This window comes from Vicugna pacos, chromosome 7 (genome assembly GCF_048564905.1).
Source record: "Vicugna pacos chromosome 7, VicPac4, whole genome shotgun sequence".
Taxonomy (NCBI): Eukaryota; Metazoa; Chordata; class Mammalia; order Artiodactyla; family Camelidae; genus Vicugna; species Vicugna pacos.
The window spans coordinates 44,885,789-44,901,318 of NC_132993.1; the positions used below are offsets into that span (position 1 = coordinate 44,885,789).

The 15,530-nt window shown below is 36.1% G+C and overlaps 1 protein-coding gene across 2 annotated transcripts in view; it reads left to right on the forward strand.

Annotated features, from left to right (window-relative positions):
• SPMIP4 (sperm microtubule inner protein 4) overlaps positions 1–15,530 on the forward strand; it is a 39,431-nt gene that overhangs the window by 17,534 nt on the left and 6,367 nt on the right. For both annotated transcript variants that reach the window (XM_031674120.2, XM_072964811.1), the window contains 4 exons: positions 91–162; positions 2,403–2,432; positions 7,995–8,176; positions 10,922–11,010. In XM_031674120.2, the coding sequence (XP_031529980.2) occupies positions 91–162; positions 2,403–2,432; positions 7,995–8,176; positions 10,922–11,010 (373 nt within the window). The remainder of the gene's footprint in view (positions 1–90; positions 163–2,402; positions 2,433–7,994; positions 8,177–10,921; positions 11,011–15,530) is intronic.

Sequence of the window (15,530 nt, forward strand, 5' to 3'; positions counted from 1 at the left end):
TTTTATCAGTCTTTTTGTCTTTTTACTATCTCAGCATCATACTGTGTTAATTTATAAAGATGTTCAATTTCGTCTTTTCTTCTTTTTCAGAAAGCTTCCTGTTGAGCAATTCTATTATTTGTCACAGAACAAAAAAAGTGATGTCTATGGAAATGACTCTTTGTAAGTCTGTGGTTCCTTTTCCTTATATGATCAAATAACATTTTTAAGTGGGAATGAGTTATATGAGAAATAGAAAGGTCCAAAATGAGAACTTCTAGAAAAACAAAAATGTTCCTTTTTTTCAGTAGAGATCATTAATTATAGAAACCAAGTCCAAACAACAAAAATAAAACAGATACACTAAAATTTACTAATAGTTTGTTGCATTTAAACAAGTGAAAGAAAAATAGGAGATATATACAGAATAGTAATGTTTGAAGTGATTCATACAGATCATCTTGGCTCATTTCCCTGCCTTTGATCTAGTTATTCAATCTAGTAAGAATCTGTTGCATTTCTTAAAAGGTTCATAGAAAATGTCCCAGCACCCTCAACAAAAGTTTTAATCAGAATTTTATGAGAGAAGTGTGTTATGACAATCTACAAATAACTCTTAATAAAATTACTCCCTGAGTCTCTTTTTTGGATAAGGAATACTTAATTTACCATTTGCTTAGAGGAATAACTTTCTACTGTATTACATGATTGTTTGCTCTTTGAAGTCTCTTGTACATATTATAAGAGCATACTTTAAAAGTTTTAGAATAAATCACTGACAGCACTGAAGAAACAATGAAAATACCAATTTTTACACTTAATTAGAACTGTTAGGAATCTGTTTATAGGTAAGAAGCTAATCTAGAGTTCAGCCACAAGAGGGAGCCAGAAATACATGAAATCTGTGGTTACTGGGGCTTATTCATCCCTTTAGGATTAGTAAACTTGTAGCATAGGGTGGCAGTAAAATAATGGATAAGTTCAGGTCAAGAAATTGGTGTCTCTGAGCATTTTTAATTTTCATTTTACCCTTTCAAACTTTGAATTTTTTTTAAAAAGCTTTTTTTTCTTTTTCTTATTTTTTCCATTTTGAATCAAGTCAATTTTAGGCATGTACTTGTCAATATCAGCTAAATTTGTCACATGAGAAAAATTTTAGATGCTGACTTAATGTTTCATATATAATATCCAATCTGGTAATTCTAGATCCCATAGATTCTTTTTTTTTAAGTTGAATTATAGTCAGTTTACAATGTTGTGTCAATTTCAAGTGTATAGAATAATGTTTCACTCATACATACACCTTACATATATTCCTTTTCATATTTATTTTCATTATAGGTTACTACTAGATATTGAATATAGTTTCCTGTGGCATAGATTCTTATATTCATTGCCTTCCCACTCCCCTACTCAACCAAAAACATAACTGAAAGACAAGACATGCTTTTTTTTAGTTCTCAGTGCACAAACTTAGCGTCCAAATAAATAAAGATAAACCTTTTAAGATTCATGTGAATTATGTATTTATAATACATTATAGACTATTAAATATGTACCACTTTCTAAACAGAGAAACATAAAAAAAGTAAACAGTATATTCACATTTTACTAACCTTTACCGTCAAATGATGGCATGCTGTTTATTTTTCATAACTGAAATACTTCAGAAATATTTGCATAGGCTGAAACTAATTGTTGAAATCACGTGAAAGAGGATGACAATCCTTCTCTAGTGTGGACTTTGTTCCTGGACTGCACTGTTATTTCTTAGTGTGCTGGGCTAAGAGTAATTAGTAAATACACAACCTTTGAATGAACTGATTCAGAAAAGGCATGCCTCCGGGAACTTGTTCAGCTTTGTCCTGGCCTCTCTGCGACTGGGCAACATTTGCTATCATGAGAGATCAGCAATCCTGGGCAAAGGGACAAAGCACACACAGTACTTACATGTTTTCTCCAATCAGGCCACACTCAGGTCACTTTAGGTCATGTAATTGTACCACGTGCATGGTGTCAGGCTACCTCAGAGCACTTTGGTGCTTTGCCTCTGAGAGTGAATGTCAGTTAAGAACCAGAGCTCTACTATCATTAGAAGTTAGAAATGCAAAACAGATGGTGGGTGGGACTGAAGTTAGAATAAGCATAATGGGAAAAATTGATCAATAGACAACTGGTCAACACTCTGGTCAACACTCAGTGTTTCAGAAAGTCAATCAATAATATTATCTTAAAGACATTGTATTTTGCAAAAGGGATACATCTTTATTCTTTTTTTTAAAAAACATTTTTTATTGATTTATAATCATTTTACAATGTTGTGTCAAATTATACATCTTTATTCTTAAGCAAGTTTCTAATAGGAATGTAAGCTTTGAAAAGTCCTTAACATAAATTAAGATTTGTTTCCATTTTTACTCTAGGATGCCCAAACCACCTAATTCAACAGTAAGGTAAGTATACATAGTTATATTTTCCTTCCCTATTATAATCAAGAAAAAATATTGGCCGTCTGTATGTCTCAGACAGTGTGAAGTCAAGTGAGACTTTTTTCATAGAAGTTTTTTTTTAAAACAAGCAAAAGAGGCTGGTACAAGTCCAAGGTAACAGTATTAGTGATTTCCCCCAGTTATATCCCCTGCTAATCTTTCTTTTTTTAATAAATATTTTAATTTAGTAGTGTTTTAGATTTACAGAATTATTGGAAAAGTAGTACAAAGAGTTTCTATTTACCTCATACCCAGCTTCCCCTATTATGAACATCTTACATTAGTATGGTACCTTTGTCACAATTAATGAGCCAATACTGATACATTACTAGTATTCAGATTTTCTCAGTTTTCCCCTAATGTCCTTTTTCTGTTCTGGGATCCCATGCAGGACACCACATTACATTTAGTCATCTTGTCGCCTTAGGCGCCTTTTGGCTGTGACAGTTCTCAGACTTTCTTTTTATTTGTTTTAATGACCTAGATAGTTTTGAAGATTACCTGTCAGATATTTTGTAGAATGTACCCCAATTAGTATTTGTCTAGTGTTTTTCTCATGGTTAGACTGGAGTAAAGTGTTTTGGGAAGGAAGACCACAGAGGTTAACAACCATTTTCATCTTATCCTATCAAAAGTACATGCTATAAACATAATTTATCACAGTTGATATTAACCTAGATTACCTAGTGAGGTAGTGTTTATCAGGTTCCCTCAGTGTGCAGTTAATCTTTTTTTCTCCTCTTTCCATCCTGTACTCTTTAGAAGAAAGTCACTGTGTGCAGCCCACATTTAGAAGTCTGGACTTATACTCCACCTTCTTGAGGGCAGAGTACCTACATAAATTATTTGGTACTCTTTCTTAAGGGAAATTTGTCTCTTCTCCCTCGTTCATTTATTTATTCAGTCACTTCAGTATGGACTCACGGATATTTATTTTGATACTATAGTAATAATCCTGTACTGCTTCATTTGTTACTCAGATTGGCCATTGAGAGCTCTTTCAGTTGGCTCCTATATCCATACCCTTATCATTGTGGCGGTTTGTGTATGAGGGTTTTGTCCGTTTTTGAGTACTTCATCACTTACCACTGTGGGGGGTTTTCTTTTTCTCTTTTAGCATTTCCTTACTTCCTGGCATTCTTGCCTACCTCAGTCCTAGAATCAACCATTTCTCCAAGGAGCCCAGTTCCTTCCATTGGAGAGTGACATTAGAAACCAAGATCTGAGCACTGTGTTTGCATGATGCTACTTAGTCCCTCTCGGAAATATTAAGCTGGCATTTGAAAATTGTGTTTCAGTTAAAGCAAAATCTGCTCAAAATGCTATTAAATTAAACAATAGGTTTTGGGGGGGTTCTTTTTTGAAAAACAGCTATGTGAAGGCCTTTGTTTTGGACTTTTCATATTCTTTTCATAACAACATGAAAAGTAAAGCCTTTTTTGTTGGGTTCTTTTTCTCAGATCACCTTTCTGCTTGTAGCCTGATAAGTTCCAAAGTCTCTTCCTTTGACTGCAACTCCTCAAGCATCCTTGGAAGAGCTGTGTAACGTTTTCATAAAAATCTTGGTAGACCGGCTCAGCAGGGCAGATTGAGTCCAGAAACAGCCCATGCCTCTGACTGAGTGGTTCATAGAAGAGAAACTGAATTCCTTCATTTAAATGTGTATGTGGTTAAGTGAGTGTTTGATATTCTGTCTTTTCCTTATTATTTCTTCTCTATATAGGGACACAAAATGAAAATATTTATAAATCATTTAATATAACAGCGACAATTATTTTCCACATAGTCTTAATTTAAAGGAATAAATGTACATTCTGGTCATTGTACTCAAAACTTAAATGGCTTACAACCTGAAAATTTAGTTGAAGGTATAAGTTGCAGCTTTTTTTTAAACAAACAAAAATAACCTTTGCTAAGATTTGCAATATGTACAAGATATTAAATGAAATTTCATAATGTACATAGACTCAAGACACATGAAGTCGATAATTTTCAGGTCTTAAAGTAAAAAAAAAAATTTTCCTAAACCATCACCAGATACAACTTAACACTATTTGCTAAGGAATAGACATTTCTAGAATCTGAAGGGGAAAAACTTTTAGCCTCAATCTCAAGTGAAAAGAATTTACTGGGGCCTCTCCCTGCTTTCCTAGCTCCTACCTCTACACAAAGCCGAAATCCAGGCCACAGACAAAACCAGAAGATTCCAAGAACTACAGATAATACATTTTGCAAAATTACTTCCTATCAAAGAGACCAATCCCAAGAAAGAAGTAGCTCGTGGAGTTCTTGTGGTTCTTTTGTGTATGTGTGTGTGTGTGAGATTTAACATGCTCTTGGCCTTTAGAATTTATTTTCTCAATTAACAAGTTGATCTCTTTCTGGTGTCTCTGTGCCAAAACAAGATATAATGAAAAGAAACGTAACAGCCTTTGTTCAGGAAGTCTTTACTAACATCAAATTAATAGAACATGGGGTCACCTTGCCCTGGCCTCTGGCCTGAGGCTAAATGATGTTAGCAGGTTATTCTCTGATAAAGAGAGCGCAGGGCCTGGCACATAGGTGCTTTATTATTGCTGTAGTTACTGTTGTGTTTAACAATATTTAAAGGCAATGTCTTCTGAGTGTAATTCCTGCTCATGCTGCAGTTACAATGTCTTCCTCCTGAGATTATTTACTGAGATATTTTCTAGGGACAGTGGACAAACGTGACCATTTTGTGAAATACTCATACCACATTTCCTTAAACTGCCTCAAGTCCATGGAAAATGGTATCAAAAGTTCAAAAACTAATCCCACTGATTTTATATTCCCACTGATTCTTAGAATTTAGGTGAACCTGGCAAATACTGGGAAAAACCCAAGAGAATCAAAATGAATTTTCTACCCAGAAAAGTTAATTAGCACATCCTAAGACAATCACTGCATTCGACTTACTCCTTTAGCCATTCTTTCTAGTATGTTTTATGACACAGTGTCTCTTGCTATTGGACAATATTGGGAGCCTGGCCTTTCTCATTTCATTCCTCACTGTCCCTGGGATCTCTTCCTTTTTTGTCCAGGTCTCCTGCTTCTGACTACTGTACATGGGGGTGAATGAGGCAGGCCCCCAAGGCTTTGCCTGTGCAAGACCCTCCCTTAGAACATGGGTTTTCTACTAGACCACAGTAAACTCCATCCTTTCCTGACCCAAGTAGACTGGACACTCTCACCATGAGTACAAACATGTTCATTCCTGCTTTAGTCACACAGTTTGCTCAAACTGTAAATGCTTACTTATTTTCAAGCAGATTTGTAAGAGGAAATTAATTCAAAGGGGATAGTTCACTATAGAATCCATTGAATTGAACACTGGAAATATTTATTTAGAACAAATGAAAATCATTGGGTAGCACGGAAAACAAAGCTCATTGGAAGAGCAGTCACTACACCAGTATTTTCATGACTCCAGGGGACATCAGTCAGCTGGAATTCAGGAAATGTCCTGATTCTGTGTTCTCACGTCATCACAGAGCTGATGTCCTCATGCCTTGTACCACACGGACTAGTAGTTGATGTGGCACTTTTGAAGCAAAGTAAATAAATTGGGAAAGAGTTTAGTGATTAGCGATAAAATAATACTATACCCAATTCAAAAATGTGTTCAAATGAGAGAGTCTGTGCCAAGGGCAAGAAAACCGAAACACTTTACACAGAAACAAAAAGCACCCTTTAGCCTTGGAATTGACTTTTGCCCAGGCTTTTTTCTCTTACAAATCAATCTTAACTTCTTGTGATATCTATGAAAGATCAGGAACTTGCTAAGAATCTCAAACTGTGAGGTATTTCAGAGAGCCCACCAAGATGCCAGGGCTGCTGAATTCAGTACAGGGTTGCATCAGTGTGGTGAGACTATATGGCAAAACCAAACAGAAATGCCTGGGATTGAAAAAATAGCATATGATGGAGAAGCAACATTTTAAAATGTGTTTCTTACAGAAATTACTCTCATTATGTCATAGTCACAGCATCCTTAGTGACTTGCAGAAGCTGTTATGTAAATTCTACCAATACTTAGAAAACAGTGGGGAAATATTTTCTGTTAACAAGACTCTAATGTGAACATTTGTGGCATAACCTGTGCATTTATTTTGGCCTGATAAATATGACAGTACACAGGTTTCCCATTGCTTCTGTGGGGTATCTTTGTGAGCACTTTATATGCAGTTCATCTTTGAAACCCTTTCTTTAGCTCTTCTGTAACAGCCCAGAGCACCTGTATTCCTGGTACGTGTTTGCTGTTCACTGCTTGCATGCGCTCTGTTGAAGGTCTGAATCATCCCTGGTTATATTTGCTGGAGGTTAAAAAAAAAAAAAAAGAACAAACAGAAATTGACTGTCTCATATTTCTGGAGACTAGAAGTCCAAAATGAAGGTTTCAGCAGAGTTGGTTCCTTCTGAGAGCTGTGAGACACTGTTTCATGCCTCTTGCCTGACTTCTAGCTGTTTGTTGGCAATCTTCGGTGTTCCTTGACTCACAGATGAATTACCCTTACTACCTTCATGTTTACATGCGTTCTCCCTCTGTGACTCACCCTACTCCAGTATGGCCTCATCCTAACCAACTACACATGCAATGTCCCTCTTTCCAGATAAGATCACATTCTGAGGTACTATGTGTTTCAACATACAAATGTGGTGTGGAAGGGCAGAGGAACATAAATTCACCCACTAACACTTGGTCTTGCTTTTTTTACATATACTTTATTGTCTAATTATATTTAATATTTCTCTATTCCATGGACTTCCTAATTTTTATTTTTATTTTTATTTTCTAATTTAGACAGCTCTCACGCAGTTTTTCTTTTTAAATCTCTGCTGGTTCTTTTTAAGAATTCTGTTGGTTCTTCAAATGATAAGAAAATTATACTCCTCTGGTCTTTTTAACTTGTTGGGGTTTTTTTTTTTCCTTCAGTGTACTGGCTATTTTTGGCTTTTTGATTTCTAAACAGTCCTGTGTACACAAACAGGCAGTATATTTTGTTGATTGATTGCTTAAAGAAACAGATGGCCTGTTTGAAAGTTCGGTCCAAGATGGGAAGAGATCACTTTGCATGCTGAAACTGAATGCCCAAAACGATTCCATAAAGTGAAGTACTACAAACAAGAGGCAGGAATGGAAAGCAACTAGAAATTCTTCCTATAGTATTCCAAAAACTACAAAATTCATACATCTTCTGCTTCATATTTTTATATCAGTTATGAAAGTTTTCCACTGATGAATTCAGTATGATTTATAATCAAAAATTGATTTAAAAGCAAATTTATTTTTTATTTGTCCAGCAAAATTAAGTTCCTATATTTTATGGTGTATATTCCACCAGAATGCCAACTCCATGAGTATAGGGGCTTTGCTCACTGTCACATCCCCAGGGATTAGAACAGTACCTGCCGCAAAGAAGGGTGCCAATAAATACTTGATGATTAAGTTTTTCAACTGTACTTCTTTCTATTCTGTTTTGTTTGGTTCGCTCAACAAAATCTCAGAGAAATCTGCTCCCCGTACCCGATCGAACACCCCTACCACACACACATCTCTCGCGGTGCCACGTTTCCGACCTTTACGTCACCTAAGGATCTCTACACTGGCATTAAAGCCCGAAGCCAACGGCCGTTTCCTCCCACTGTGCCAACGAAGGCTTATGATACAACAGTTTTGAAGACAAGAGGTAAAATGTGACTTGAAATCAGAATAGTATTAATTCTTTTTACATTTGGAGTTTATTCAAAACTGAAATTAAACAAAGGACTCAAGTCACAGTAGTGTGACCCATCAGTAGATTAGGAAAGTTGTTCTCGACTAAGACTGTACTTTAAAATCAGCTAGGACCCCACCACAGACTAATTAAATCAGATTGTCTGAAGATGCTCTTAACTTTTCTTCTTTATACAAAGCCTCCCATGGTAGAACCAGAAACCAAACATTGTAGAATTAGTTGTTTTTATTCTACTTGCATTTTCTATTTTCATTTCCTTCCTGTTGTCTCTATAGTTTAGCTTTGAAAAATTCCATCCTTAGCTCTGATGATCAGCACAAAGGACAGTGTTTGGTTCAGAGCATAAGAGTCTGGACATGGGTGTAGCAGTTGTGATGAAATTGAGATCGTCATTGAAATAAGACTCAGAAAGTAATGGGAGCAGCTTGTTCCTCTTGACACCTCGCAGTGTCTTCTCACACATGCAAATCTTGGGGTCTTCTCATATGTGTTTCGTTAGAAAGGATAGTAAGCCCATACACTAGTTGTCAAGTCTCTCCCACACTAGATACCTCGAAATAGAGAAGAAACCTAGGGAGAAAGACTGAAGCTAGCAGAGAGAAGATAACTAAAGGTGACAGAAAAGGAACATGGTAGGCAGAGATAAATATTTATTGAGTGCGTTTAGGCTGTGAGGTAGGTAAGATGAGAACTGTGCTATAATGCAGTTCCTCTGTACATAAATATTTGGACCCAAATATAAGAACAGAATACTGCCATCATCAATTTCAACCTCAGCACCTTATTAGAAGACAGTAAATTTTGAGAGATTTTATAGTGGAGTGTTTAAGAGCATGGACTTTGGTGTCCAACTGCATGGGTAGTGTTCTGGCTCTGTCACTTACCATGGACCATGGGAAAGTTTCTTAACTTCTCTGCCTCTACTTCCCAATCTGTAAAATGGGGATATTAGTACCTACTTCATAGATAACAGAAATTAAGTGTTAGCAGCTACTATTTTTGTTTGTTTGTTTGTTTTGTTTTTAACATTTTTTATTGATTTGTAATCATTTTACAATGTTGTGTCAAATTCCAGTGTTCAGCACAATTTTTCAGTCATTCATGGACATATACACATTCATTGTCACATTTTTTTCTCTGTGATTTATCATAACATTTTGTGTATATTTCCAGCAGCTACTATTTTTATTACATACTCTGCTACCATATATACCATAGTGCTACATGCTACCATGTATCTCTACCATTATAATGATTCCAATATGTGTCCAACATGCTGAATCTTTTCACTGATAAAAGATAGTGAAAGTTGTATCAAATACATGTACATACAGATAAATACATACATATGTATATATGACACTAAATAGGATATATATAAGATAGGATATCTAAGCAATTGAAATTTTTATGATCTTGAGGGGAAGGGTATATAGCTCAAGTGATAGAGTGCATGCTTAGCATGCGTAAGATCCTGGGTTCAATACCCAGTACCTCCATTAAAGAAAAAATAAACTAAATAAATAAAGAAACCTAATTACCTCCCCACTGGAAAAAATAAGGCTATTGATGGTCATTATTTTTAAAAAAAGAAAGTTTTATGATCTTATTAGGTAAACTGTTAAAGTAAATTAATTTTTTTCAATCCCTAAATTAGGTAATTTCTGAAATTAGTTAGCAAGAAATCACAGAAATGTTGAATGAACACAGAACACGTGGAAATGTGTTGAATTTATCAAAACATTTTGCAGTGTAGATGTAGACCAGGGACTGAAGAAATAAGTTACCATCTTAATTTTCTGCTCTTCCAAGCATCTACCTGTCCTTGACCAGTTAGTTACTTTTAGGGGGTTTTTAAAAGATGGGTATATTCTAATAACCTTTATAAAAGACCTTTCCAGGAACTAGTACTGTATTAGGTTTTCTACTCTGCCACTTATCTGTCCTTCTTTAGTAGAAATAAGTAGCATATAGGCTAAGAGTGCAGGCCCTAGAAGCAGATTGCCTAAGTCTAAACTACTGCTTATTTCCTTTGTGCCTCAGTTTCCTCATTTGTTAAAGTGGAAATAATACTACCTTCTTCATAGTAATGTTATGAAAAATGCATGTGATGATGTATAAAAAGCCCTAAGTACAGAACTGGCTCATAGTAAATGTTTGTTCTTATCACATATGGGGATGGGTGTTCAGAACCTGCTTTAATGTGGACCTTATCACAGGACCAGAGGAAGCCATGCTGTGTTTGGTAAAGCTTATCCAACTACCACTAATACCTAAGAAGCTATATTCTTTAAATGTTCTCTTTCAATATCTTTTTGGTAAGCAAGTGCTAACTCTACTTCTTGGTATTTAGGCAGGGAAAACCTAAAACAGGCAGTAAAAAAATGTATTTCATGGGCCTTCAGAGGAAGATTTACAATTTACCTAAGAATCCCTTTCATTAATAAGATACCAGTGCCCCCTCGTTCTGCTGACAGAACTTGGGTTCGAGACTCATCCTTCCTCTGTGTCGCCCTCATGTTGCTCATTAAGGGAAGCAAGAATTCAAAGCTATAGCTATGTAACTAAAGTGTGCACTCACATTCCTCCTACCTCCTATTATCTTGTTTCTGTTTATTGTACCCGTAAACCTCATTAATTAGAAGACTGCTTTTCTGAAAATTTTCAGGTAATCTTTTTTTTTTTTTAACTTTTCAGGTAATCCTTACAGATACGAACTGCTTGATTTTCCCATGGATTCAAAGAAGAAAGCCTTGGCTTGGCCAGGACAGGGTGTATATTATGACGTAAGTATTTCTTAAAATGTGTGTTTAAAACAAAGTAAAAATGTTTTTACTCTTTATGTTTGTAAAAATCCAAAAGATAGTTTGGTTTTATTTTCTATCTGGATGAAAAATTTGAGATTTTGACCATGATTCACTTTTTTTGTTTTCTAGCTGATTTCATATCCTTTTGGCAGATATGTAGCGTTTCCACAATTTATTCTTGATTCATAACATGTGAAGTAACTCCAAAGACTCTCCTGGATCTCTTTCATTCTTTCAGTCAAAATCAGTATCTGAGCAACTCAGAAATATGAGAAGTCATTCTAGAGGCCATAGTTTATTCTGTCAGTTTCCCTCATTTCTACCTGCTCATTAAAATGCTGCTGTCCTCATGTCACACCCCTTGGCAATCTCAGTTAGCGCCTCTTTCCCTAAGTGTGAAATCCAGGGCTTTAACTGAGCTACAAAAGACTCTTCGATTCTGGCCTTCCTACAGCCTGGCTCTGCTTGCTGCTCCTTGAACAAGTTCATGGCATACAAGTTCCTATTCCTGGAAGGCTAACCTCTCAGGCCATTCTGCCTGTCTCATACTTGCTCTTCAGGGCTGAGCTCAATCCTCATTGTTTCTTTTGCACAGAAAGTGAACCAAATCAAGAGGCCTATGTTCTAGTTCCTGCTGTAACTGCCATTTGTTCTCTAAGTGATATTAGGCATTTTGTTTCTTTTCTCTAGCTTTAAAAAATGTTTCAGTATAATTTCAGTAAGATCTGTCCTACAAAATTCACAGGATATGAGGGTCATATGAAAGATATGAAAGCACCCTGAAAAATAGAAAGTGTTTCCATTTATAAAGAATTATTCCAACTGAAGTGATTCCCTCTCTTCTGACTCTACAACACTTATAACCAGTAACTTTTCACATGTATTTGTATTTCATCAGCTAAATTAAAGGCTCTTTGAAAACAGAATATAATACGCATATTCCCCATAGCACTTCATACATAAATATTTTGACTGATTCATTTGATTCTTCTAATGATTAATCCCACTTTCTTAATCTATTCTAATTGATCTTAGTTGTCAAACTTCCAGTCATTCTTCTGGCACATCCCTAATCGTAATCAAATTTTGCACTTCTCTGGACAAAGAAATAAAAATAAAATTGATAACTGAGTTTGTTGGGAGTACCTCATGACTCATCCTGGCTCTAAAACTTATCAGCTGTATATCCCTGGATAATACACTTAACACTTCAGTACGTCAGTTTCCTCATAGATAACACAGGAATAATAATAAAATCTACTGATAGGGTTGTCTTGAGAATGAAATGCATGTAAAAGCACTCAGTACCATATTAGCACATAGTAAGCACATACTACATGTTAGCAGCGCCAAGTATTTTTATTCCAATGATTATAACACTTTGTTGACCTACCAACATTAAGAAATGGATAGTCTCAGAAAAGAGAATACTCTAATAAAAAGGGTTTAACCTTTTAAAAATTTAGTGCTGGGACTTGATTTTAACCGAGTATTTTTTTTCTTTTTTAAATTGAATTATAGTTGATTTACAATGTTGTGATAATTTCTGGTGTACAGCATAGTGATTCATGTATACATATATATTTATATATTCCTTTTCACATTCTTTTCATTATAGGTTATTACATGGTATTGAATATATTTCTCTGTGCTATACAGTAGGGCCTTGTTGTTTATCTGTTTTATACATAGTAGTTAGTATCTGCAAATCCCGAACTCCCAATTTATCCCTCCACACCACCCACCCCCTTATCCCCTTGGTAGCCATAAATTTATTTTCTATGCCAGTGAGTCTGTTTCTGTTTTGTAAATAAGTTAATATGTGTCATTTTTTTTAGATTCCATGTGTAAGTGATATCATATGGTATTTTTCGTTCTCTTCCCAGCTTCACTTAGGATGACAATCTCTAGGTCTCTCCATGTTGCTGCAAATGGCATTATTTTATTCTCTTTTATGGCTGGGTAGTATTCCATTGTATAAATATACTACAACTTCTTTGTCCAATCATCTGTTGACAGACATTTAGGTTGTTTCCATGTCTTGGCTATTGTAAATAGTGCTGCTATTTGAACATTGGGTGCAAGTATCTCTTTTCAAATTAGAGTTCCCTCCAGATACATGCCCAGGAATGGGACTGCTGGGTCATAGGGTAAGTCTATTTTTGGTTTTTTAAGGAATCTTCATACTGTTTGTCATATGGCTGCACCAAACTACATTGTGTAGGAAGGTTCCCTTTCTCCATATCCTCTCCAGAATTTATCATTTGTGCATTTTTGAACGATGGCCATTCTAACTGGTGAGAGGTGATACTTCATTGTAGTTTTGATTTGCATTTCTCTGATAATTAGCAATATTGAGCATTTTTTCATGTGACAGAATATTTTAAATGTCATTTTGCCTTCATCCTTTTACATTACATGTATATGAAGCTTATTATGCTTTCAGGAGTCACAGAAATCTTGATACCTCTTTCCCACTCAGACCCCAGAGCTGGCCCTAACTTTTTGCTTGTTGGCCTGGCCCTGTTTCCCCCATCAGAGTCATTACTGATCACTAGACCAGTCACTCTAGTCAGCGCCTCTCCTGCTACCACTCTCTTTCCTCTGCCATCTTTTCTCACTGGCCATTTCCAGCCATTCAGAGCCAAGCCAATCAGAACATTCTCTTTCCTTTTATAACTGGCAAACAAATGTTAGACTCTTCTGTATCATTTTTGTCATTACTTGCTCAAGTGGCTGAAGACTTGTTCTTTTCATTTCTCAAGAAATCAAGCATTTGGCCTTAGTTTTGCAATGTGAAACCGTTATTTAGGATAAACTCTACCTTGTAATCATCTTTTGAATAAGATGAGATAGAATCACAGAGGAGAGGTCAAATGCGATTAACCTTCCTAACCTTAGACTATTTGAAATATTTTACAAACCACTTTCAAAGCCTAAATGAGCCTACTACCAATTTTCCATAAATATTTAGAAAGACCTTTGGCTTTCCTTGGAAAGACAACTCACTCACATCACCCTTACAAAGGAGTGTGGTTTTCCTTCTTGAACCAGCTGCCATCTTCCAATCTGAAGTGTCTACCCTCCTCCTAGAGGTATTCCTCACTCCTAGGACAGTTCTCTCTCTCTGCAATAGCATGCATAATCCACACTCATCTTCCAATAACGATAATGAAGTGGACTAACAGACAGGCACCTCCTTTAGAAACATGTCATCTTACCAAATAACTGGTTGCCCACAGTGCACCTCTCCATGCCACTAGCACCCTCAGTTTCACCTTCTCACCTCCTCATCCCCAGCAACCAAGGTACCCAAATAGGAAACACTCTAAGCACACTCTTCCCTACCATGCAAGCTCCCCATTCACTGTGTTGCCCCCATTGCTTTTCCTTCATTCTATCCCAGGCAGCCCTTTCCTCCCACTGCGCATCCTCTTGTGCCTTCAACTCTCTCTCTTCCAAAGTCCTAACTAGATACCAAAGAAACATATCTCTGCCAGTCTCTTATTTGCTGTATCTTCTTTTATTCATTTCATAAGCAAATGACAAAGTGCCTAATCATGATTTCTTAATGTAAAAATGGTACTGATACAACATAATTAAGTGAAATATGATCCAATAAAGACCCAGTTAGTGTCCCCAGAGCTAAAGTCTCTCTAGAGGGCAAAGTGGTCTCCATAATAAACCTTTTCTTGCTCCCCAATAAACCTATTAAGCCCCGTCACTCAAGACTAAAACAAAACAAAAATATATACTTAACTTTTGTTTCACTGAACATATTATAACAGTATTAATTTCTGTTATTTTATGGCAGTTTATGGAGTTTTGGTGCCTAGCACAGGGCTCTTAAAAGCTTGCACATAGTTTTGCATATCATAGGTATTCAATAAATGTTTATTAAATAATTTATGAGTTACATAGATTTTATGGGCTATGCTGGGAATGTAACAACCATTTATATCGCACTACTCCCCTGGGAATGTATTCCTAATTCAAAACACCTAACATCACTCCTTTGCAGACAAGAGTGTCTGCTGAGATACTTACATCTCAGGAATTGGAATTCCTTCCTGCTTTGTACTTACCTTCCATATCAAATACAGGCTTTGCCCTGTGAATAGCATATTTAACCATTGAATACCTATTGAGTGAATGATCGCCAGCAGCCCCTATCTCACTGTCCTCTCAGAATAACATCACCTTAACATACTGAAAATTGGCCAGCTCTCCACTCTCAAATGTTTCCTGACTCTTAAAGAGTTCCCAAGACACCTCAGGCTACAATAAATGTCACATTCCCTATTTTCCTCCTCTGTGCCTTTGACTGCATTCCATGAGTTCACTGCTGTTAGTTAGACCAGGTTAAGAAATAAGATTAATCTAGAACAATATTTGAAAAAAGCCCTTCTTATTTCTAAATAAGCTGGCTTTGCAAATCATAGTAAAGAGAAGGAAAATGAAGAGAGCCTTCTTTAGCCCTGGATAAGCAGGCCACATAT